The sequence below is a fragment of the Rhinatrema bivittatum genome, chromosome 14, assembly GCF_901001135.1.
Source record: "Rhinatrema bivittatum chromosome 14, aRhiBiv1.1, whole genome shotgun sequence".
Lineage (NCBI taxonomy): Eukaryota > Metazoa > Chordata > Amphibia > Gymnophiona > Rhinatrematidae > Rhinatrema > Rhinatrema bivittatum.
In genome coordinates this window covers 63,064,859-63,091,475 of record NC_042628.1, presented here as the reverse complement: position 1 = coordinate 63,091,475, position 26,617 = coordinate 63,064,859, and the positions used below count along the sequence as shown (strand labels likewise).

The window sequence follows — 26,617 nt, the reverse complement described above, 5'->3', positions numbered from 1 at the left end:
ATTCATATGATACTCATAGAATGGGCGTGGCCGAGGCAGCCCTGGTTTGTGTATCTGGTATAGTATTCCGAAAGCCATCCAAAATATCTCTGTCAAGACCAGATCTCCTAACTCAAGAACAGGACTCCTTTCCTTTCTTCCGTCCACCTGATGGACAGGATTTTGAACATGAGATATTGCAAGGCTAAGTTTTCTCAATGGATATTCAACAAATTATTATAGCAGCAAGGAAACAGTCAACCAGATGAAACTATTCCTTCACATGGAAGTGGTATGCAAAATGGTATCAAGATCATCGGATTAGCCCCTTTTCCTAGTCTCCCAATTTTCGATTATTTGTTCCATATCAGAATCTGGTCTGGTGATGTCACCCATAAGGGTTCATTTAAGTGCTATAGCTGCTTTACCATAAGAGACAGATTACTTTGGCTTGCCATCCATTGGTATCTCGTTTCATGAGGCCTTTTTCACATTCATCCCCCATCAAAAAACCTCTAGTGTCCTGAGATTTAAATGTGGTCTTGTCTGCTCTAATGAAGGATCCCTTTGAACTGCTGCAATCCATTGCTTTGAAATTTCTGACTTGGTAAGGTAATTCTTCTCATGGCGATCCCTCAGCTATATTGGTGAGTGAGCTCCAAGCCTTGATGCACTTCTCTCCCTACTTACGGTTTTATCATGATAAGGTAGTACTCCGTCCACATCCTAAATTCCTCCTGAAGGAAGTGTCAGCTTTTCACTTCACATCAATCAAGCCATATCTCTCCCTACCTTCTTTCCTAAACTGCATAATAAGGGAGAGCAACTACTGCATTCTTTGGACTGCAAAAGGGTGTTTGCTTATAGTAAGCTAAGGACACAGCTTCACCAGCGCTCATGACAGTTCATCTCATTTAATCCTAATTCACTGGGAGTGGCAGGATTAAAGATTGCATTCACTTCTGCCATAAGTCAACGCATACACTGTTGGCAGGATTTGTCAAAGCACATCAAGTGTGAGCCACGGCATCCTCCATTGCACATCTTCGGAATGTGCCGATTGAAGATATCTGTAGAGCGGCTACATGGTCATCTATCCACACCTTCACCTCTCACTACTGCCTAGACCAATTGGCACCTTTTGGATAACTTGTTTGGGCAAGCAGTTTTATCAAGTGTGGTTAGCTAGAAAGACATGTCCACCGAGGGGGTGGGTTAAAAAAAAAAAAAAAAGGAAAATCATAAGGAACAGTTAAAGAAGAACAGGAATGGTGACTTGGTAACATGAATTGTTCCACCCTCGTCCTTTCACCCTTCCATTCAATTTTCCTTTTTTGTAACCCGAAGCTTGGGACTCTCAAACAGCATGGCTAATTCAGCCTTCTTAGCAACGGTAAAAAGAGAGCTTGCTTACCGTAAATGGTGTTTTCCGTAGATAGCAGGATGAATTAGCCATGCTTTCCCTCCCGCCTCCCTGGACATGCCTTTCTAACCTTTTCCACCCACAGCGCGGCCAACTAGCTTTACTAGTTACTGAGGAGACCGATGATGTGTTGCGCACGGGAAGTGCCAAAGCTCTGACTTTGAACGGAGAAGGTCCGCAAGAGCGCTGTCTGATGACATCACCTAAACAGCATGGCTAATTCATCCAGCTATCTGGAGAAAACACAGTTTATGGTAAGCAAACTTACTTTTCTGTCTGGTCCTACTTTCTTCCCTCTACTCTCTTCTTCCTTTATTTTGCCACTTTTATCTGTAGAAAGTATATTAAGGAAAAAAAAACATGCGCGTCAAGCAGTGCTGGGAGTGGGTGCTGCCACAATCTTTTGCAGGCCAGGTAACAGACAGCTGAGATCGCAGCTGAGATCGCCAAGGAGGGCTATGGGGCTAATTTTAGAACCAGTAAAGTTTGTGGCAAAGCCACATGTGGCAGGCACTATTTTGATTGTTAGGAACCGCTAAGGCACACTGTGGGAAATGTTTGCTCAGCTTTTAGAGGAAAAGAGAGAGAGTGTGACATGGCATTGAGGGAGCAACGTGGAAGAAGCTTCACTTCTGCTCAGCATGCCATATGAGGGTCCTTAGTCACAGGAGGGCTCTCGGTATGTGTCAAAAGTATGTGGAGGCCCAGGGGGATGTCTGTACATGGAAATTTGTTCTTGCATGGACCTCTGAGGCCCCGCTTTACAGGCAGAGGTTGTAGTGGCGGCTCCTACCAGAATGGATGAGGAGTCTTCCCCACCCCCTCTCCTGCCAATCCCCTAGGGAGAGGACTCCAAAAGGATTTTGCCTACCCTGGGGATTGATTTTTCTGCTATTTCATGGGTATCTGCCTTTCGGGGGGCAAGGAGCTCCCCAGGAAGAGGCTAGGATTACCCACTTTAGAAGTCTCCCTCCTTGGGACCCAGAAAGCTTTCCAGGGAGAAGTCCTTTTCCATGAGAAAGAAGAGGAGGCTGACAGAGGGAGAAGGCTGCAAGGACAGGGATCCTTCAGGAAACTCAGATAGGGAGGGGGGATCATGATGATCCATAACTAAGCGCCGTATCCTGATTGAACTTGGGAATATTCTGTTTTACAGTTAATAATATGCAATTTTATGCAAAATTAAATTTCAATTTAATTTTACGTTTAATTTAAGTTCAACATGCTATTTGGCCTAATTTTAATTTAATTTATGAAAATATTTAAGGATTTATTATTGTTCAATGTTCTTTGTAAAAAAAAAAAAAACCCCGGTCTGACCTCCCAGACCAGGGCAATCTTTTCGTTTCATGTAAACCGGACTGATTTGTATTGTATACAGGAATTCCGGTATATAAAAATTAAAAATAAATAAATAAATTATTGGAAAAGGGGGAGATTACCCCAGATGCTGAGCCTCATAGACCTATGCTGTGGCTTTTTCACGGGGATGAAATGTCTGGTTGAAAGCCCTTGGATGTGAGGAGATCTTGCCAGCAGTGGCCAAATATCGAAAGCGGAACCCTTTAATGATCAGCTTGTGCAAGGTATCCTGATTTTTTTTTTTTTGTTTGTTGGTTTTTTTTTTTTTTTTTGCACGAGGCTGACAAGGATCTTATAGATTTGGAATGGGAGTCGCTCCTTAGCAGGATTGTAATCTATGGACCCTAAAGCGAGGGAGCAACTCCTAAGGTGGTGGACACATTAGTCTGTGTTGGAAGGAAGCACAGCTTTAAAAGACGCTCAAGATCGGAAGATAGAGGCTATTTTTGAAGCAGTCCTTTGAAGCGATGGCCATGAATCTCCAAATTTTCGCTTGCTGTTGTATGGTTGCCAGTTAACCCAGGAAGCTTTGGAGAGAGTGGGCTCATACCTGGAGCTGGGAGCTGCCTTCCTGGTGGCTGCTGGCTATGATTTGGCTCACAAAGCAGCTCGAGGGGTGGCTTTGACTGCAGCTCAAAGGCTCCTGTGGCTACAGAACTGGTTTGCTGATATTTTAAAATCAAACCTTATAAAGTTACCTTTTAAGGGGCACTTGTTTTGGGAGGCGTTAGAGAAGATGGTGGATTGATGAAGTTGAAATTTCCTCCATTACCGGAGCAAAAGTAAACTTCCTGGTTTTCTCAAGCTAAGGGGTAATTTCAGAACTCTCGGCATTTTCACTCCTCCAGAAGTTGGCGTAGTAGGAAGTCTCAGGGATCTCAGTCCTTTTGGCCAAGGAGGCTAGGCAAAGATAGCGCATCTGGGTCCGGAACCCTGCATTCTTCCCAGTGAAGTTTTGGGGGTCCATCCTCTGGTGCTGGAGATAGGCGGTCGCCTGTCTCACTTTTATCAGAGGTGGACCCACATAACTTTCGACAGTGGTGTTTGGAAGTGGTGTACGATGGATACGCTTTGGAAGTTTTCCATCCTCTGACACTTTTATGGTTTCTCCCTGCAACTCCGTAGAAAAGACAGCGGTCCAGTGCACGCTGCAATGGTTGCTCACCCTAAAGGCAGTGGTTCCAGTTCCAAAGGATCAGGAAGGCACAGGTTGCTATTCCATTTTACTTTGTGGTTCCCAAAACCTATTTTGAATCTCAAGGAGTCAGTCGGGTCCTCCGGGTTATCCATTTTTGGATGGAAATGTTAAGATCAGTGATCATGGTGAGTGAAGAAGGGAGAACTTCTAATTTCTCTGGACCTATTGGAAGCTTACCTTCATATTCCAATTTACAAGCAGCATCTGTGATATCTGTGCTTTGCGGTGTTAGGTCAGCACTACTCACTCCAAGCGTTGTCCATCAGTTTGGACATGGCACCCAAGACTCTTTCCAAGGTGATGGTAGTCATGGCCGCAGTCCTCAAAGGAAGACATTATCAGTCATCTGTATGTGGACGATTGGCTATCAAAGCAGAGTTGTTGGAAGAGAGCCAAGTGGTGACCACCAGATTGGCTCAGTTATTGCCGAACCTGGAGTGGATAGTGAACTTAGCCAAGAGCAACCTGCAACCATCTCAGGACCTGGTGTTTCTGGGCGTCTAGTTCGACACAAGGCAAAGCAAGGTGTTCCTTCCGGTCTCACATTCAGAAGATCTTGGGTCATGTCCAGGCCCTGCGAGCTGCGATGTTGGGAAGATAGAGGTCATGAAGATAGAGGTTGTACTTTGGGCGCTTGCTCATATGCATCCTCTGCAGCGGTCTCCTTTCTTGATAGAATCCCCAGTCTTAGGAGTATAATGTTACTCTGGCCATGCTGCCGGAGGTGAGGAAGCTTATCTCATGGTTGAGAAGGGAGCATCTAGAAAAAGAGATGGATTTGGAGACTCCCAATTGGTTGTTGGTCACCATGGATGCGAGTCTCCAGGGCTGGAGAGCACACTGTCAGGAGTTGGTGGTGCAAGGGCATTGGACTCCCGAAGGAGGCCATCAGTCAACTGGAGGCATGGGTGATTAGACTAGCCTTCCTTCGGTTCACGGACCAGTTAGGACAACACAACTGCGGTGGCGTACATAAATCATCAAGGAGGGATTTGAAGTCCAGTCTCTCTAGAAATGGATGTTCTGCCGTTGGCAAAACGTCATTTACAGGCACTGTTAGCCTCCCATATAGCAGGAGTAGACAACGTGCAGGTGGGTTCTCTCTGTCATCCCGAATTGGGTCCGGGAGAATGGGAACTGGCTCCTGAAGTGTTTCAATTTATTGTGGATTGCTGGGGGGTGTCCCTTCCTGGATCTAATGGTGACTCCCAAGAATGCAAAAGTGGAGAGATTTTAGTCTGACAAGGGATGTTCAAGCTCTGAGTGGATGTCCTAGTCCAGGCTTGGCCACAAGAGAATTTACTTTATGCGATTCCACCGTGGCCCATGATTGGCCATTTGCAAAAAAGAGCGCAACCTTGAGGTGTGGTGCTTCTGGTGGCCCCATATTGTCTACGCAGGCCATTTAGATGGATTTTCTGATGGGGGACCCTTGGCAACTCCCTCTTCTTGGGGGGGGGGGGGGTGTTACAGCAGGGACCAATTTTTCACGGCACTCCAAGTCAGTTTTGTATTATGGTTTGGCCCTTCAGAGGTCTAGGCTCTTAAAGCAAGGTTACTCAGGGGCAGTGGTAGAAATGCTTTTCAGCGTGTGTAAATTTTCCACCTCCTTGGCATATATTTGCATTTTGGCGGATGTTTGAGCATTAGTGTCAGAATCACGTTTCTTTGCCCACTTTGGCGCTTGTTCCCTTACTCAGAATTTCTTGTAAAAATTCCAAGATTAAGGGATAAGCCTTGAACTTGCTGAAGGTGCAGGTGGCTGCTGTAGTGTGTTATGAACGTGTGCAGGGAAGACCACTCTCTTCTCACCCAAATGCAGCTAGGTTCTTGAAGGGAGTAAAACATCTTAGACTACCCTTGTTTCCCGGTACCCTTGTGGAATTTGAATCTGGTTCTCTCCTTTCTGGCGAAACCAACCTTTCATCCTCTGATGTATTTTCTTGCGGTTATCAACTCTGAAGACTGTGTTTCTAGTCGCTATTTGTTCTGCAAGGCGAATTTCGGAATTACAAGCCCTGTCATGCAGAGATCCTTTTTTGATTATGACTCTGAATAACGTGCAGATTCAGATAGTATCTGCCTTTCTTCTGAAGGTGCTTTTGGAGTTTCACTTAAACTAGTCTGTTGTGTTACTATCCTTGGATAAGGGTATAGATAATCAGGAATACAGGAAATTGCAGCAATTGGACATGCGACACGTGTTAACTAGAGGCTATGAACGCGTTTTCAGAAATCAGATAGGCTTTTTGTTCTTCACTGGTGGATGAAGAAGGGGGAGGCAGCTTCTCAGGGCATGGTGGCTCATTGGATTAAGGAAGTAGTGTCAGCAGCCTATGTGGATTCCGAGAAGCCTTTTCCAAGACAAGTCAGTGCATTCGCCCTGGGCTCAGGTGGTTTCCTGGGCAGATTTATGTTTTTGCTTTCTCCGGCACAGATTTGTAGAGCGGCGATGTTGTCATATTGGCTGGATGTGGCAGCGCGGGAGGATTCTGCCTTTGCTAGGGTAGTGCTGTGTGGACCTCAGGCAGCTTCCCACCCTTTAGGGGAGCAGCTTTGGTACATCACACTGGTGTAGACTGGCTTGCCTGGATAAAGAGGAAGGTGAAATTACTTCTTAACTGATTATTTCCTTTCCTCAAAGTAAGGCAAGCCAGTCAGCCTTCCCGACCAGGGCTGCCTTAAGTTGTTGACTTTCTACTATGTTGCTAAATCCTTGTCCAGAAAGGAATGATCCAGGATTTTTCATGCAGCCGAACTCCCACAAATTAAGTGAGTTCTGTTTTTCTACGATACTCTGATTGTCCTAAAAGACTATCGTTAGCTGAGCTGAGTCCATTGTTTCTGTACAAAAAATTAAAAGAAAAGAATAAGTTTAAATTGAATCGTGTTTGTGAGATGCAATTTTGTTAATGTTTAGTGGTTAGTGTCCACAGTTTGCTCAGCAGCGCGTGGTTCGGAGCAAGTTATCTTCAAAGGATACTAATGATGCATTAGAATTAGGGCATCCAGACAGTGAGGTTCCAATATTAAGAAAATTAGTCCAAGTGCCTGTAACTAAAAACTCACCTGAGCTAAAATATTCTAATGTATCCCTATCAATTAAAAAGCAGAATGAAAATACAAACAAAAAACAAACTTATGTTTGTATGCTAATGCCAGAAGTCTAAGAAGTAAGATGGGAGAATTAGAATGTATAGCAGTGAATGATGACATAGACTTAATTGGCATCTCAGAAACATGTGGAAGAAGACAACCAATGGGACAGTGCTATACCGGGGTACAAATTATATCGCAGTGACAGAGAGGAGCACCCCGGGAGGAGGTGTGGCGCTTTATGTCTGGGATGTCATAGAGTCCAACAGGATAAACATCCTGCATGAGACTAAATACAAATTGAATCTTTATGGGTAGAAATCCTTGTGTTGTCAGGAAGGACTATAGTGATAGGGGTCTACTACCGTCCACCTGGTCAAGATGTGAGATGGACAGTGAAATGGTAAGAGAAATTAGGGAAGCTAACCAAATTGTAGTGCAGTAATAATAGGAGACTTCATTTACCCCAATATTGACTTGGTAACATTATCATCGGGGACACGCTAGAGAGATAATGTTCCTGGATGGAATAAATGATAGCTTACTGGAGCAATTGCTTCAGGAACAGACGAGAGAGGGAGCAGTTTAGATCTAATTCTCAGTGGAGCACAGGACTTGGTGAGAGAGGGTAACGGTGGTGGGGCCGCTTGGCAATAGTGATCATAATATGATCAATTTGATTTAATAACTGAAGAGGAACAGTGTGCAAATCCAAGGCTCTCGTGCTAAACTTTCAAAAGGGAAACTTTGTTTAAATGAGGAAAAATGTTAGAAAAAAACTGAAAGGAGCAGCCTACAAAAGTTTAAAAAAAAATGTCCAAGAGGGCGTGGTCATTGTTAAAAAAATACCATTTTAGAAGCACAGTCTAGATGTATTCACACTTAAGAAAGGTGGAAAGAAGGGCAAAAATGATTACCGGCATGGGTTAAAAGGGGAGGTGAAAGAAGCTATTTTAGCCAAAAGATCTTCATTCAAAAATTGGAAGAAGGAACCAACAGAAAGAAAATAGGATAGAGCATAAACATTGGGCAAGTTAAATGCTAAGGACAGTTGATAAGACAGGCTAAGAGAGAATTGAAAAGAAGTTGGCTGTAGAGGCAAAAAACTCACAGTAAAACTTTTTTTTTTTTTTTTTTAATATTTACTCTTTATTGAAATTATAACATTTAACAATGACATAATTCAGGAAAATAAAATAATAGTCATATATTAATACATCAAAATCAAGCAATAATACAATTATATAGTCCACTTCTAGAGGTTTGGAAGCTAAACAATACCTGAAAACAGTATCTATCCTTTGTTTGCAACCCACTTTCCCCTTCCGCCCCTCTATCTGCAATTACCTGTAATGCATTTTTGTCTCTAAGAAATTGATCCAAATGCATAGGATCCACAAACACAAATTTTTTGTTCTGGTAAGTTACTAAACACTTACATGGGTATTTTAAGAAATAACTAGCTCCTATATCCAAGACCTTCTGTTATAAGATAAAAAATAGCTTCCGACGAGCCTGGGTGGCTTGGAAACATCAGGAAAAATTTGGACTTTCTGTCCACAAAAAACTACATGTTTATTCTGAAAGTATTTTTGAAAAACTATATCTTTCTCTGATTTTAAAGAAAAGAAGCCACCAAGGTAAGCTCTGGATGCTATATTATCAGCTGAATCTTCCAGGAATGTAGTAATGCCTGGCTTTCCAGAACAGTAAAAACTTTTTTTAAATATATCCGAAGCAGAAAGTCTGTGAGGGAGTCAGTCTGGACCGTTAGATGATCGAGGGGGTTAAAGGGGCACTTAGAGAAGATAAGGCCATCGCGGAAAGATTAAATGATTTCTTTGCTTCGGTGTTTACTGAAGAGGATGTTGAGGAGTGTACCCGTAATGGAGAAGGTTTTTCATGGGAAATGATTCAGATGAACTGAATCAAATCACGGTTGAACCTAGAAGATGTGGTAGGCCTGATTGACAACCTGAAGAGTAGTAATCATCTGGACCGGATGGTATACACCCCAGAGTTCTGAAGGAACTAAAAATGAAATTTCAGACCTATTATTAAAAATTTGTAACCTATCATTAAAATCATCCATTGTACCTGAAGACTGGAGGATAGCAAATGTAACCCCAATATTTAAAAAGGGCTCCAGGGGCGATCCGGGAAACTACAGACCAGTTAGCCTGACTTCAGTGCCAGGAAAAATAGTAGAAAGTGTTCTAAACGTCAAAATCACAGAACATATAGAAAGACATGGTTTAATGGAACCAAGTCAGCACGGCTTTACCCAGGGCAAGTCTTGCCTCACAAAGCTGCTTCACTTTTTTGACGGAGTTAATAAACATGTGGATAAAAGTGAACCGGTAGATGTAGTATACCTGGATTTTCAGAAGGCGTTTGACAAAGTTCCTCATGAGAGGCTTCTAGGAAAAGTAAAAAGTCATGGGATAGGTGGCGATGTCCTTCGTGGATTACAAACTGGCTAAAAGACTGGAAAACAGAGAGTAGGATTAATGGACAATTTTCTCAGTGGAAGGGAGTGGACAGTGAAGTGCCCTCAGGGATCTGTATTGGGACCCTTACTTTTCAATATGTTTATAAATGATCTGGAAAGAAATACGAGTGAGATAATCAAATTTGCAGATGACACAAAATTGTTCAGAGTAGTTAAATCACAAGCGGATTGTGATAAATTGCAGGAAGACCTTGTGAGACTGGAAAATTGGGCATCCAAATGGCAGATGAAATTTAATGTGGCTAAGTGCAAGGTGATGCATATAGGGAAAAATAACCCATGCTATAATTACACAATGTTGGGTTCCATATTAGGTGCTACAACCCAAAAAAGAGATCTAGGTGTCATAGTGGATAACACATTGAAATCGTCGGTTCAGTGTGCTGCGGCAGTCAAAAAAGCAAACAGAATGTTGGGAATTATTAGAAAGGGAATGGTGAATAAAACAGAAAATGTCATAATGCCTCTGTATCGCTCCATGGTGAGACCGCACCTTGAATACTGTGTACAATTCTGGTTGCCGCATCTCAAAAAAGATATAATTGCGATGAGAAGGTACAGAGAAGGGCTACCAAAATAAGGGGAATGGAACAGTTCCCCTACGAGGAAAGACTAAAGAGGTTAGGACTTTTCAGCTTGGAGAAGAGATGGCTATGGGGGGGATATGATAGAGATGTTTAAAATTATGAGAGGTCTAGAACGGGTAGATGTGAATCTGTTATTTATTCTTTTGGATAATAGAAAGACTAGGGGGCACTCCATGAAGTTAGCACTGGGGCACGTTTAAACTAATCGGAAGAAAGTTCTTTTTTACTCAACACACAATTGAACTCTGGAATTTGTTGCCAGAGGATGTGGTTAGTGCAGTTAGTACAGCTGTGTTTAAAAAAGGATTGGATAAGAAGTCCATTACTTGCTATTAAGTTCACTTAGAGATTAGCCACTGCCATTAGCAATGGTAACATGGAATAGACTTAGTTTTTGGGTACTTGCCAGGTTCTTATGGCCTGGATTGGCCACTGTTGGAAACAGGATGCTGGGCTGGGTGGTGAACTTGGCCACCACCCAGTCCCTAGTTCTCTATGACTGGAACTGACCCCGTCATAGAGAATCTAGGGACTCTGTTCGATACCCAGATAGGAAGGTTTCTTACCACAGAGAAGGTGCTCAAGTGGCAGGCTCAGGTGCTTTGACTTCTGTGACTTGATTCCCAGAATCTGGGACTATTTGTAGGTCCTGGGTTCTATGGTTTCTACGTTGAGTTGGTTCCATGGGCCGCTTCGCTCACACGTGACCTCTCCAGAGGGGACTTTTGTCCTGTTTGAGTCCACTCTTGGAGGAATTTCAGCTTTCTTTGCCACATCAGGGTGACACTAGATCCAGTCTCTCGTGGTTGCTGTCTTGTCCCAATTTGGAGAAAGGGGTGGACCTGGAGGTTCCAGACTGGGTGGTAGTTACTACGCGACCAGCCTCAGAAGTTGGGCCATCCGTCCTTGACGGATGGCCCAAGGTCAGTGGGCTCCAGTTGAAGCGTCCTAGTCAATCAACCAGTTGGAAACAAGGGCAGTTTGCAAGGCGTTTCTCACCTTTCTTCCACAGATTCAGGGATGGAGTACATAAATTGTCAAGGCAGGATGAAGTCTCACCTGGAGGCTCAGGAGTTGTTCATCTGGGTGGAGAAGCATCTAACGAGAGTAGGAGCATCTCATGTGGCTGGAGTGTGCGATATGCAGGAAGATTATCTCAGCAGACAGCAGCTTGGAATCCAAGGGAGTGGAAGTTTGGCGGAGGCTTTTGCCTTTATCCAGGCTAAGTGGGGCAAACGGCAGCTGGATCTCATGGTGGCTCGAGGAGGAGAATGCCAAGTGCAGATTGTTTTCTCAGCGAGGTTGGCTCAGAGGGAATTGATGCTCTGGTTCAGCTGTGGCCGATGAAGCTTTCTGCTCTGTTTCCCCATGGCCTCCTCATAGACCGGGTTATGCGTCGTATTAAACATCATCCAGGCAGGGTGACTTTTGTGGCCATGGTCTGTAGATCTGGTTCATTCTCGCTATAGGACTATCCTGTTCGTGCGACAGGCCTATCTTTTCAGAGCGAGCAGATCACTTTTGTCTAGCGGCTTGGCTTTTAAACGATGACTTTCACTTAAAAGGGTACTTGGAGCTGGCGATTGCAACTTTGCTTCAGGCTAGGAGGCCTTTTGGCTTATATCCAGGTTGAGGAGAATGGGCTGGAGCCGATGCACGTGATGTTCCTCAGGTCTTAGCCTTTTTTCAAGAGGCTTAGTGAAGGGGCTGACCTTTAATTTGGTCAGAGTACAGGTGGCAGCGTTAGGTGTCTTCAAGGAAAGCTGCAGGGGAGGCCATTGGCGTCCTTATTCAGATGTCATGTGTTTTCTGAAGGGGGCAAAGCACTTGGCACCCGCCGATTCCAGAGGATTGTGTCCAGTGTGGAACCTTAATCTGGTTCGTCAGGTTCTTTGTGGACCTATCTTTGAACCGATCAGAAGGAAATCTTTGAAAAATCTCATCCTGAAGATCATTTTCTTGGTAGCCATTTGTTCGGCTAAGTGGATTTCGGAGCTTCAAGCATTATCGTGTAGAGATCCCTTCTATGCTTTTCAGATGGGGTATCATTGCTTATGGTCCCTTCCTTCTTGTTGAAGGTCGTTTGCTCATTTCATCTCAACCAGACTGGAGCTGTCTGCTTCCCACACTTGATGTCCGATATACTGCAATGCAAAAGAACTTCACTTGTTGGATGTTTGGCAGGTTCTGTTGCGATATCTTAAGGTGACTAATGCTTTTCAGTAATAGATCCTTTGTTTTGTTCAGTATAGCAAAGAAGGGAAGTAAAGCTTCCAAGGGAACGATTGCATACTGTTTGAAGGATGCAATATTTTCGGCCTTTATCTGTAAGAGTCAACCGGGCACATTCTACTAGGACACAGGCAACCTCCTGCGCAGAGTGTCAGCTTGTATCTCTGCAGAAATGTATTGGGTGGCGACATGGTCTTTACATTTTCACCAACATTACCATCTGGATGTTTTATGCACCAGAAGAGGCTATGTTTGGAGTGGAGGGGGGTTGTATTGCATGTTGGTCTTTCAGGTTCCTGCCCAATGTGGAGGGGCTTGGGTACATCCCAGTTTTCTGGGCTATAAACAGGAAAGGAAAATTGGTTCTTACCTGCTAGCTTTCATTCCTGGAATACCACAGATCAGTCCAGAAGTCCATTCCCTTAGTTTCTTGAAAGATCTTCCTCGCTTCTGGATGTTGCTCATGTAGTTTTTATTCAAATGTGGATTTACAAAGTTTGTACGTAGGTTTAAACAGTTACGGTTGCAAATTGTAATGACCCTTATAAGAGGGGATCCCTAGTTTTAGTGGACTCCAACTTTGAATCTCTGCTCACTGAGAATTATTTGGGTTTTTTGGATTCGACATCTTGGCTTGGATACAGGTCAATACTGAAGGACTGCAGGTGGCACTCGATTTTATCTAGCAGTACCTGAAAAGTTTTTATTCTCCCAGGACAAGCAAGGATGGTAGTCCTCACATGTGGGTGATGTCATCAGACTGAGCCCTGTCACGGAAAACGTCTGTCAAAGTTTCTAGAACGTTTGACTGGCACACTGAGCATGCCATAATCCCTGTAGCCACAGGGGTCTTCCTTCAGTCTCTCTTTTCCCGTGCTGCAGTTTGCCCTCGTGGGTAGGAGCTCTGAGTTTTCTCACCACTTTTCCTCAGGGAAAACCTTGAAGTTATCTTTATAAATAGTTCCCTCATAGAGGTTTCCCATTGCCAAAAAGGCCTTGAGGCAGGGAAACATGAGGTCAGAGCTGCATATGATTCCTTTAAGACTGTTTTCGCGTTTATCAGCAAACAGGAATCAGTGCCAGAAAATGGGCCTGTCTTAAGGCCTCTGACTTAAGGCCGGAAGTCCAGGATAAGCGTCGCTGATCTGCCGTGTACTGGTGATAATCTTTTTGGCGACAAGATACAGGACACAGTGGCTCAATAAAAGGATCATCACGAGACCCTGCGTCAGCTTTCCACAGTCACTGAGGAAGCTCCCTCCTTTGCTCGAAAGACCACGAGAAGGGATCCCAGAAGACCCTTTTATCGCTCACGCAAGTACTACCCATCTACATCTCGCGTGAGACTAGCCAGACCACCTCAAAGAGGACATCCACGTCAGACCAAGGCATCCAGATCTCACCCAGCCTCTGGATTTTGAAACCTGTCCAGAGAACAGCAGCCAGTCTATGAATCCAAGACCAGATTTGCCTGTTGGAGATTGGCTATACCACTTCATAACCAACTGGCGCCGCATAGTAACAGACCAATGGGTAATATCCATCATAACCCAGGGATACCATCTAAATTTCCTCATGGTACCCCCAGATTCACCACCCAATCCACTGTGAATCCAAAGAGATCACACAAGTCTAGAGTCAGAACTGTCAACCCTACTGAGCGCCAGGGCTGTGGAAGCCGGTCCTCTGGCACAGCAGGGCAGAGTGGTTCTACTCCCATTATTTTCTAATTCCAAAGAAATCAGGCGGCCTCTGCCCCATCCTAGGACCTCCGCAATATCAACAGATTTCTACAAAAAGAAAAATTCAGGATGGTGTCCTTAGGCATCATGCTTCCCCTTCTACAACAAAGAGACTGACTCTGTTCTCTGGAATCTTCAAGTAGCCTATGCACACATTCCCATATCCCCACATCACCACAAATACCTGCGTTTATAGTGGGGCATCAACATTTTCAGTACCGGGTTCTGCCCTTCGGACTTGCCTCGGCACCCCGTGTATTACAAAGTGCCTAGCAGTGGCTGCGGCCCATCTACGCAAAAACAGCATACACGTGTTTCCTTGCCTGTTTGACTGGCTAATCAAGAGCCAATCCAAGCAAGGAGCTCTGAAGCTCACTATCAGTCTGCTACACTCGTTGGGGGTTTCTCATCAATTGCCAGAAATCCCACCTGAATCCATCTTAACCTCCTACCTTTATTGGAGGCAGATTTGGACGCTACAGTCGCAAAGGCCTTCCTGCCCAACAACCGCACAGACACACTCTCCAGACTAGCTACATTTCTGTGCACAAAGAAAACAGCCTCAGCCTATCAAGTCCTCACGTTGCTCAGCCACATGGCTTCCATGCTCCACGTCACTCCTATGGCCATACGTTATGCTCTGTATGCGTTCCAGGTCTGCCTTTCACACAAGACTGTTCTCTTACAAACAGACAACTCAGTTGCAATGTGGGTGCTTGAACAAACAGGGAGGGACAGATTCTTATCTCCTCTGCCAAGAAGTTGCGGCAGATCTGGGACTGGGCCCTTGCACACTCCATGCATCTCCAGGCCACTTATCTGGCAGCCATACAGAATATAGTAGCAGATCGCCTCAGTCGACATTTCCATCCCCACGAGTGGTCTCTGGATCCTGTGGGTAACGAGCAAAATCTTGCCAACGCTGGGGTCATCCAACAATCGACCTATTTGCATCCGAACTGAATCACAAAGTGGACAGATTCTGTTCCCTGCACAGGCAACAAAATACGTTAGCCATGGACACGTTTGCTCGCCCCTGGAACACAAGCCTCCTATACGGTATCCTCCGATACCACTGATAGCCAAAACTCTCATGAAACTACAACAGGACAAAGGGTCAGTGATACTCATAGCCCCGTATTGGCTTCAAGTATGGTTTCCCATGCTTCTCGACCTCTCCATCTGAGAGCAATTCGCCGTGGGCACAGCGCCCAATCTCATAACTCAAAACCATAGCATGTTACGCCACCCGAACTTTCAGACCCTATCCCTCACAGCCTGGATGTTGAAAGCCTGATCTACAACCGCTCAATCTTTCAACTAAGGTTTCTCAAGTGCTTGTAGCTTCACGAAAGCCTTCCACACGAAAACACTACCTTTCTAAGTGGAATAGATTCACCATGTAGTGCACTTAAAAGGACTATCTCTGGCACCTTTCAGACTCTGGTCTCCAGACTTCCTTGGTAAGGGTACACCTCAGTGCCATCTCAGCATACCACAAGGGAGTAGGGAATGCCCCAATAACGGCGCAACCCCTTGTGAGTCGGTTTATGAGGGACCTGCTGCAACTTAAGCCCCCTCTACGGCCACCAGTTACCGAATGGGACCTAAACATAGTACTTACAAGACTCATGTGTTCCCCATTTGAGCCTTTGCACTCCTGTGATAACTTTCTTACATGGAAAGTTATTTTCCTAGTAGCCATTACATCTGCTCGAAGGGTTAGTGAGTTACAAGCACTTGTCACATACTCACCCTATACAAGGTTCCTCCATGACAGAGTAGTCCTCCATACTCGCCCTAAATTCCTTCCCATGGTGGTTACTGACTTTCACTTGAATCAGTCTATAGTCTTGCCCACCTTTTTCCCAAGGCCTCTCTCTCACCAGGGCGAGAGAGTTTTACACACCTTGGATTGTAAACGTGCACTTGCATTTTACCTAGTCCGCACTGCAGGCCATAGGAAATCCACCCAACTCTTTCAAACAAACTCTCTCCAACTGGCTAGCAGACTGTATCAAATTCTGCTATGAAAAAGCAGGCCTTCCTCTCAGGACTGAGTGAAGGCGCACTCAGTAAGAGCCATGGCAACCTCAGTAGCACACTATTGTTCAGTACCGATTGCTGACATCTGTAAAGCTGCAACATGGAGCTCTCGTCACACATTTGCAGCACATTACTGCCTGGACAAGGAAGGACGTCAGGACTCTGCCTTTGGCCAATCTGTCTTGAAGAACTTACTTCCAGTATAATCCCAACTCCTTTCACATCCATCTGTAATTTTTCAGGCTGCCTCATTTTTCCCAACATACACCAGTTCTTGTGCCTGTTGCATGAATTGTAAGCTGTTGGGTCCAAATAAATGAGTCAGCCTGTAGCTTGCTAATCACCCCACATTGTGAGGACAACCATCCTGCTTGTCTTGGGATAGTCCTCACAAAACCCACCCGCCACCCGCGGAGTTGGGTCCAAAACAGTTTTATTATTTTATTTTTTCGCTCGCACCTTTTGCTACAAACAAGACTGAAGGGAGACTCCTGTGGCTACAGGGATTATGGCATGCTCAGTGTGCCAGTCAAAAGTTCTAGAAACTTTGACAGAGGTTTTCCGTGACAGGGCTCCATCTGATGACATCACCCACATGTGAGGACTACATTCTGCTGTCCTGGGAGAATACCTGTTACAGGTAAGCAACTCTGTTTTATCTGCCTCCATCTGCTGGTAGGGGATGCAAATCCCACTTAGTATTTCAGGAATGAAAATTAGCAGGTAAGAACCAATTTTCCTTTTCTCAACCTTTTTGTATTCTGGGAACTAGGTAGCTACCTTCCTTAAATTACATGGACTGTTTGCAGTACTAAATGGATGTGGGAGAAATATACCTGTAGCTGGTCCTTCATTTTAAGAAGGCAATTAAACAGTTTAAAAAAATAGTTTCTATTTAAAAAACAAAAACTCTCCAAGCCAGCCAACAGTATTGTCCTCGGGGTGGGGGTGGGGGGGGGGGGGAAGAAATAGCTTTTTTCCCTCCAACCAGTTTCTTTAAAAAAAAAACCAAAACATTCCTTTCCTTCCCACCTCGTCATACACTAGTTTATCAAGAAAAAAGGAATCCTTTCCTCTCTCTCCTTCCGCTGTCTGACAGTGACACTACTACAATTAATGTCCCAACCCCGTGGACTTTATTTCCAGTTGAGGCCAGGCCTGAATCACAATCTCTGGGAGGGGAGCAATTGCAGCTGAATGTTAACAAACCTGCACTTGTCAGTGTCTGCTCTGCTCTCAGGCACCATGTTGGCCCTGTCCCCTCCTAGCTTCTATTTGGGGGATGGTACCTGAGAGTGGCGCAGACACCTAACTCTGACACTTCAGCTCATTAACATTCAGCTGCAACTGCTCCTCTCCCAAAGATGGGGCCTTGAGACCGGTCACAACTAGGAAAAAAGTCCACAGGCCAGGTGGGAGGATTAAGAAGTCTATTCTGGCTGTACTGTAGGCTGCAGTGTAGCTGCTAGGCAGGACTTGCTTCTATCTCATCCTCCAACGATCACCAGCAGAAATGTGGTTGACAGCACTACTCTAAATGACTCTAAAATCTACCTTGTGGTATGTGCATAAATCCTCTGCTGGATGAGTGCATGCTGTCAGGGAATTGGGCATAGTAGCATTCAGTCATTAGTTTGTGTGCAGTGCTCTTTTTTTGTCCCTGACCTACCTCCCTCCCACCCACCAGGTACTCTCAGAAGTTTGTGGCCAGGAGATCACCACCAAGCACATGCTGCCAACAGTCCTGCGTATGGCTGGAGATGCTGTGGCCAATGTCCGCTTCAATGTGGCCAAATCATTGCAGAAGATAGGACCAACCCTCGAGAGCAAGTAATTGTCAACAGGATTGCTAACTGCCCATTAAAATTGGTGAAAAATGCATCTGTCTAAAAGTCTTCATCTCATCCATGAGTTTGTGAGCGGTTGAGATTCTCTGAATACATCTCTTCTGGCTTTCTCTGACATTGAGTAGAAGCAAGCCAAAAGGATCTGTGGCTCACATTCTCTGCTCTGCCCATAACCCCATGCAGGCATGCTACACACCCTTCCTGCCCCTCTCCTCCCTAGTTCTTAGGTGCCAGCCTGCTGGATGCTTGGGCACCTCCAATATGTCCTGTGTTCCCGCAGCAGAGGAACTGAGAGCTCCATGCTTCAGGGTCCTGGGGGAGAGCAGGGAAGAAGTGCTTTGGTCTTGCTTGCTGCTGTTCCGCCTCTCCCTGTAACCTATTGTTTCTCTATGGAGTGTCTGACCAATGGGGCTGCAGGGGAGCTAGAGAGTAGTAGCAAGTTAGGACAGACAGGTTTCCTACCTTTTAGTGTACCCTTTTGGCAATGGGGAAAGTTACTAATAAAGAACTAGGAAAGGAACAGTGGGGCTATGATGGGGTGTGAGGGGCTTAGAGAACTGCGAGATGAGGGAATTCTGACTGTAAACAGCACTGGAGAGGAGGAGGAGAGAATCCTGGTTGGGAGAGGCAGAGAACCTGTGCGTTACCCAGATCAGTCCAGACCGTGGGTTGAGCCTACTGTCCAGCAGGTGGAGACAGACCAAAACTATATCAGAACTATCCCTATATCAGAACAGAAGCCTACATACACCCCTTCAGTATTCGTCTGTCTCCAGCAGGTGCAGGCAGCTGAACCTACGGTTCCCCTTCTTCTTCCCTTAGTTTCCCTGAGGGGATTTTCTTTATTTTTGGTCTGAATCAAGCAAATATTAAATTTCTTGTTTAAAAAAAAAAAAAAGGACTTTGAAAGTTTTCTCCCTTTTTTCCCCTCATAGAGTCTCTTCGCTCTGCTGGGAGCCTGGGGGGGGGGGGGGCCTTGCCCCTGCCCCATCCTAGGCCCCTTTTCCCGGTGAACCCCTCCCCCATTATCTAGCTGTCCACTGTAAAAGAGTACCCTCTCAGGGAGTGTTTTTCCCCTGGCTTAGCTGAGCAGTTTAAAAAAAAAACAAAAGGTGTACAAGCAGGGCTGTATTATGTTACTTGGATTTGTTACTTTTTAAGAACTGTGTTGCAGAGTTCAGTTGTTGCCTCCGCTGACCGACTTCAACCCTGCAAAGCTCAGCTGTTTTTACTTTTTTAGCGATTGTTTTTCTTCAGAGCCTTGATGCCCCCGTTCCAGCGTCTGTAAAGAATGTGGAGAGTCTGGCCACACGGTTTTTTCCTTGCGGAGGCCTCTGTTCAGGGTGTCTGCTAGGTGGGAAGGGTCCCTCATTGGTTCCCTCACCCACAGCGACCCGAGGGCGAGTTCCTGGCCTGGGAATGGCGGCCATCTTGGAAGCAGGCGCAAATGTAGAATAGGATGTGCAGGAGGAAGGTTGAGGCCCGAATTATTTTTTTTTTAAGTTTCTCTTCCAGATTTTGAGCTCCCCTCATGCCCCGGAGGTGGTGCCTGACCCTTTCCTACCCTCCTCTTCCCCCGCCCCCCCCCTGAAGTCTAAGTCTTCTTTCTCCATGGAGTTTGTGCTGCTTATGCACAAGTCCTATTTAGCCAGCTTACTGTAGGAGGAAGATCCATCCCCTCCCCCCCCCCCCCCACCAAAAAACCCGCAAAATTTCTCCTCCACAAACTCTGAAGGTGCCAGAGGGCCAGGGTTCGGGGGGGTCCCCGCCGGATCGCCACAGCTGGCCGCCGGTCCCAATTCCAGATCCGGATGTTGACCCGCTCCTTCTACGAGCCCCCCCCCCCCCCCCTGAGGTGGACGATCCTCGGGTTGCTATGCTTATTTCAAAAGGAGGAACTAGAAACCGCTATTCCCTTCATTTTTGCAGGAACTGGGAGAATTGAGTTGCCCCCAGTGGATATGGTTACAGCCGCAATGCATGACAACATGGGACCCCGGTCCTGGCGGGACTTAGGTCTCTTCCATGTACTTTTCCTTTTCACCCTATGCATAAGCTGATGCTCCTTAGGGGAATGGGAGTCCCCAAGGGCGAGGACTCCGAGGTGGGGGAGGCTATGGGAAAGCTCTACCCCCTTCACTGAGGACCTGCTTGAATCTACTTTAAGATGCCAAGGTTAGAATCCTCGGTCACGGCGGTTACCAAACACACCACCATCCCATCCCGGTGATTGGGGGCTACGCTCTAAAGGATGTCAGGACCGCAAGTTGGAATTTTACCTAAAACCAATATTTGAGGTCCTGTCCTTGGGAGTTTCGGGCAACAATCCGCAGCAGTCTCATGCAGTGGGCAAGGCTCAAGTGGAGCACGTGGATCGATTGCATATGGGGTATGATCTTCTGCCGAGTGCAAGCCAAGGCAGTGGTCTTTGCGGTCTCCGGCCAGGCCCTCCTCTGGCTGAGAAAATTGGTCTGCAGACGCCTCTTCCAAAGAGCAGTTGGGAACCCTTCACTTCAAGGGCTAGTGCTTTTTGTGAGGACCTAGAGCAACCTATCAAATCATGGGAGGAAAATACGGTTCAATAAGTTGGCCAGAGAATGCCGCCCGAAACAGTCTCCTACCCTCTCGCACTAGATTTAGGATGGGCAACAGCCATTTTTCCACCAGGGCAAGGGGCTCCGTTCCCAAGGGGTAATGCTTCCCAATCTGAATCCTGGCCTCATTCCTTCGGGGACGTCGGCCTTTCAGGGATAGTAGCCAGCACAACACGGTCCACCAACGTCCTCCTCTCGGTGAGATGGGGCCGGCTCATTCCTCCGTTCGAGACTTAGGTGGACACTGTCCCAGTCTCTCAGGGAATGGGCCACCATAACGAAGGATCAGTGGGTCCTAGAGGTGGTTAGAGAAAAGGCTACGCGTGATTTAGAATTTGCTCGAGGCCCCTACCGGGATCTTCACCTGATCTCCCCTGCGGAAGTCGAAAGAGGCCTGCGAATCGAACAAACCCTGCGCAGGCTGTCTGGAAACCGGGGGTCATAGTCCCAGTCCCAGTGGAAGAACAAGGGTCCGGCCCCAATATTCCATCTACTCGTCGTGCCCAAAAAAGGAGGCCTCCTTTCGTCCAATTTTGGATCTCAAGCGCGTCAATCCGGGCTCTCAAGGTTCCCCATTTCGGATGGAACCTTGAGGGGCGGTGAATCGCGGCAGTTCGATCCAGAGATTTTGGCCTCGCTAGATCTGACGGAGGCCTACTTATTTATTTTTTATTTATTTAGCATTTTTATATACCGACATCCGTTTGCACATCGTATCGGTTTACAATAACTCGAAACTCTACTTACACATACTGATTCGTTGCGATCACCAGCGGTATCTTTGGTTCGAGATACTGGGGCCAACATTTTCAGTTTCAAGCACTCCCCTTCGGTTTTGCCACGGCACCGCGCACTTGCACCAAGGGTAATTGTGTAGTGGCGGCCACCCTGTGTCTAGACTGAGTCACTAGTGCATCCTTACCTGGACGATTGGCTTATACCGGGCCAAATCAGTCTCTTTGCCAGCTGGCAGTCAGCAAGGTCCTGATCGTGTCTGACCTCTCTGGGTGGGTCATCAACTTTCCCAAGAGCAAGCTTCAACCCTCCCAGACAATTGCAATTCCTGGGGCGCGATTCGACACGCGAGTAGGCAGGTGTTTTTTCCAGAGGACTCCGATCCGCTCAAACTCAGGGGCCAAGTTGCGCAATTTTCTCTCTCTTGCCCTGCAAACAGCCTGGGATTATCTCCAGGTTCTGGTGGTCCATAGCCTCCACTATCGATCTGGTCCCCCTGGGCTTTTGCGCATATGCGTTCCGTTACAGAAAGCCTTGCTATTCCGCTGGACAACAGGTATCGGAACAGTTTCAGACGCCCCTGCCGCTCTCCAAGTCTACCGTCGCAGAAATGCAGTGGTGGCTATCGCCTGCCTAACTTCAGAAGGGGATGTCCCTTCTGACACCGCAATGGATCGTGGTAACAATGGATGCCAGCCTCTCCAGCTGGGGAGCTGTATGCCAGAGCCAGTCTGCTCAGGGGTATTGGTCTCCGACCCAATCTCACTGGGCACATCAGTCGACTGGAAGCTCAAGCGGTCCGACTGGCTCTCAAGGCCTTCCTTCCCCTACTCCTCCACAAGGCGGTGCGGGTCCTGTCGGACAATTCCACCACTAAGCTACATCAATCGACAAGGGGGCAACAGGAGTCGCCTAGTCGCTCTGGAAGCCAGCAGGCTCTTCACATGGGTGGAACATCACCTAGAGCGCTAGCGGCCGTCCCATATGCGTGGAAGGAGAACATTCAAGCAGACTTCCTCAGTCGCACAGAGGTGAGGACCCAGGCAAGTGGGAATTGTCAGATGCAGTGATGAACTGAATCATCCGCAGGTGGGGGTCCCCCTCACTGGATCTGATGGCCACCCTGACCAATGCGAAAGCTCCTCTGTTCTTCAGCCGCAGACGGGAACATTGGCGAAAGGGGTGGATGCCCTGGTCCTTCCCTGGCCGTTAGTGGGCAAAGTCCTCCGAAGAATCGAGCTCTCATCGCGGGCCTGGTCATTCTATGCTCCGGAATGGCTCCGCAGACCTTGGTTTGCGGACCTCGTGAATCTAGCCAGGACTGTCCCCTATGCCTTGGTATCTTTCCATCATCTTCGGCAGGAGGGTCCCATATTTTCGATCAGGCGGATCGCTTCTGTCCAGCGGAGATTAAGGAAGAAGTTATATCCACTCTATTGCAGGCCAGGAAGCAGACTACCTCGCTTGATTATGTTAGAGTATGGAAGGGTTTTGAAAATGCGTATGTCGCCTCGGGTATCTCGGCTCGTAAAGCTCCGGTTTCCCAGGTCCTTTCTCTTCTCCAGAACGGTCTAACCAAGGGGTTGTCGTTCAGTTCCTTGCGAGTGCAGGTCTCCGCTCTCTGTTCCCTCTTAGGCACCATTGATGGTTATTCAGTGGCGGCTCATCCGGATGTCGTTCGTTTCCTCAAGGGAGCCATAACTTGATTCCTCCAGCTGGGTTTACTTGTCCCCTCGTGGAGTCTTAACTTGGTTCTCTGCGAAGCTCCTTTTGAGCCATTAAGGAGGGCTACGCTCAAGGATTTGACTCTCAAAACAGTCGTCTTGGTGTCCATTTGTTCAGCCAGAAGAATCTGAGCTCCAAGCGTTGTCGTGCAGAGAGCCTTTTCTACATTTCTCGGATTCAGGGGTATGCCTTAAGACGGTACCCTCTTTCTTGCCAAAGGTTGCGTCGTCTTTTCATGTCAATCAGTCCATGGAACTTCCGGCTTTTCTTCGTCAGAAGTAGCAAATATAGCTGGGGGTGATCTGCGGCGCCTCGATGTGAAACGGGTCTTGCTGCGTTACCTTCAGGTTACAAATGAGTTCCGGATCTCTGACCACTTGTTTGTTCTGTGGAGTGGGCCAAATAAAGGTAATAAGGTTCCAAGGCCACTATCGCGTGTGGCTAAAGGAGGGGCCATTGCATCGGCTTAGGTCTGTAAGGGGTCGGCCTAAAAGCTCATTCCTTACGGCAGAGCTTTCCAAACTTTTCATGTTGGTGACACACTTTTTAAACAAACATAATTTCGGGACACAGTAATTCAGTCTACTAGCAAACCAGAGGTTAAAGGTTAAACGAACAAAATGTATTTCGACAATTTACGTATGTTTCCTTAAATATATACATGATAAAATGTTTCACGACACAACCTATCTTGTGAAAACCTTTCATTTATATTAAAAATATATAATATTCCAAGATTAATGTTATTGTTATAATTTACGAATAACAATAATAAAACAAAGTTATTGTGTTATTCAATTTACCTCTTTAATGAGATATATGAGCTTGATGGGATGAACACAGCTTTTGAATATTTGGTGTTAATAAAGTCCAAAGGGTCTTCTGCGTAATTTTTTAAAAAGCGGGCCAGTTCACACTATAAATTGATAGCCTCATTCAACTAATTATATATGGCTATGAGAGTGAAGTCTGGAATTTATAGGAAGGGACAGAATTGTCAATATAAATCCTGCACCTCCAGTTCTGTAACTCTGTGCATCCACTGAAATTCCCCCAAACAATGGAGCTTGAATTATTTCCCTTACAGCTCATCATACTGAAAGATTATTTTCAAATGCTGGTGTCAACCTCACAGTAACAGCAGCACAAACACCTTCCACTGCCAGGCACATTGTGAACTAAAATAAAACCTCGTAAAAAAGACACTCAAAATCTATACTGCAATCCCATTGTAACATAACAGTAATAACACCAAGGACTCAAACAACAATAACCCTACCTGTGAAAAAGCAAGGGTAAATATTACACTGGGTCCTAGAATACCAATACACCATCTACTGAGGAAACAAAACAAACCAGATTGCTATAGATCCCTATGCTAGCAGAATCTCTCATAATGGTCACACACACAGAGCAGAGACAGACCCTCACCAAATACAGAATACAAAATAAAGGAGCACAAATTAGACAAAAACTGAAATGGAAACCCCAAGAAGCCAGACTCTGTGTATTAACAATGGAAAAATAGAACCACCATTCCTCATAAAACAAATAAAATCAAGAAACAAAGCATCAGTTATAATAGTAAAACCATACTAATAAAATAATATTTTAAAACTACTGATAAATAGAATTTCTATTAATTAAAATCATACATTTTTTACAATTTCCCAAACACCAATAAAATATTTCAAAACAGCACATATATCAAATAACACCCAATAATTAAAACTAATAAGGATTTTAAAAAGCCCCTGCTGTCCATACGTGGGAGCTCTTGATTTCCAGTCACCGTGATATTGTCCAGGATTAGGAGGTTATCCTCTCTCACACAGACTCACATGTCCATTCTCTCTCACACATACACTGTCACATACATACACATTCATGCTCTTATACCCACCATAACCTCTCGCTCTCACAGACACTGACACACTCTCAGGCTCTAAGACACTCTCAACCCCTCCACACACACCCCCCACACAAACTTACTCCCCTGGATTTTCTCATACACACTCTCTCTGGCTCCCTCACGTACACACAAACACACACACCCAGGCAAGCTTCCAGTCATTCTCACACACTGAAACTGACCCCCAGGCAGGCTCCCATTCATTTTCACACCACTCCCTCACCATCCCCCAGGCATGCACACATTCATTCTCACACACACAGACCCCCAGGCAGGCACCAATTCATTTTCACACACACACATATACTACACACTGGCTGGCACCTATTCTCACAAATACAAACCCCAGGAAGACACCCATACATTCTCATACACAGACACACCCTCAGGCAGGCACCCATGCATTCACACACATACACCCCTAGGCAGACTCCCATTCATACACATGCACACTAAAGGCAGACCCCCTCTCTTTCTTTTGCAAGCAACCTCAGAGCCTCTCTCATTCCTCTGCTGCCACTGTCACTGATGCCGCATGGCTATTGGGGAGGCGCTGATTGCTGCTATTGGCACTGAAGCCCATTCTGCTGCCTCCTCTGTGCAGGCCCCGTGGGATTACATGTGCCAATCAGTAAAAAGTAATTTATTTCTTTTTTTTTTACCTTTGCTGTCTGAACTTAGTTTTCTAATTGGTTGGTCACAGGCTTTTTTGTTCCACCTCCCCTTTCTTATTTTTTTGCCAATTCCTTTCATATTGTCTTTTTTTTCTATTTCTTTTCTCTCCATCTGTCTTCTTCCCTCAAACATTGTCAGGTTCTCATTCTCACATGCTTTCTCTCTCTCTCTCACTCTCACACACACACACACAGGCTCTCACATGCTCTCTCTCATACAATCATTCATACAGTCTCTCTCTTGCAAATGCTGTCTGACTCTCACACACCCAGGCTCTCTCTCACTCCCTCATGCTGTCTTGCTCAAGCACAGGCTCTCACTATCACATGCTGTCTCTCGCACACACATACAGGTTCTCACATGCTGTCTCTGCAAACATTCAGGTCCTCACTCCCACACCCAATCTCTCAACGCACCTCATACACGCAACCCAATCTCTCAACGCACCTCATACACGCAACCCAATCTCTCAACGCACCTCATACACGCAACCCAATCTCTCAACGCACCTCATGCACACACTCTTCGGGCCCTCAGCCTCTCTCTTACCTCTGGGCCTCCTCTTCACGGGTTGCTGCAGGACGGGCTCTGCAGCGGCCCTGATCTTTTCGGACCGATCCGCTGTGGGTGCCTTCTCCTCTTCTCACACGCTGTAACGACGCTGCTCCTCTTCTGCACGCGGCTGATACTCCTCCCCCTTTCTGCCCGTGCGGCTCCGGCAACATTTTCCTTCCGGGGCTGCGTCGGCAGGAAGGAGGCAGAGCATCTGCACGTTTCGACGTGACCTTGTTCTTCAGGCCGTGGTGAGGTGAGCTCCACCACGGCCATGCCGATCTTCCTGCTGTGTGTCCGCGGCACACAGCACAGCGATTCTTTACTGCTCAGCCGCCAGTGGGATGAGGTCCACCGGCGGCCGCATTGGCTCCCACTTGCCGGTGTGTCACGTGCACCG

General features: G+C 46.3%; 1 protein-coding gene across 2 annotated transcripts in view; it reads left to right on the top strand.

Annotated features, from left to right (window-relative positions):
* LOC115075698 (serine/threonine-protein phosphatase 2A 65 kDa regulatory subunit A alpha isoform) overlaps positions 1-26,617 on the top strand; it is a 206,558-nt gene that overhangs the window by 132,604 nt on the left and 47,337 nt on the right. For both annotated transcript variants that reach the window (XM_029576335.1, XM_029576336.1), the window contains one exon: positions 17,865-18,007. In XM_029576335.1, the coding sequence (XP_029432195.1) occupies positions 17,865-18,007 (143 nt within the window). The remainder of the gene's footprint in view (positions 1-17,864; positions 18,008-26,617) is intronic.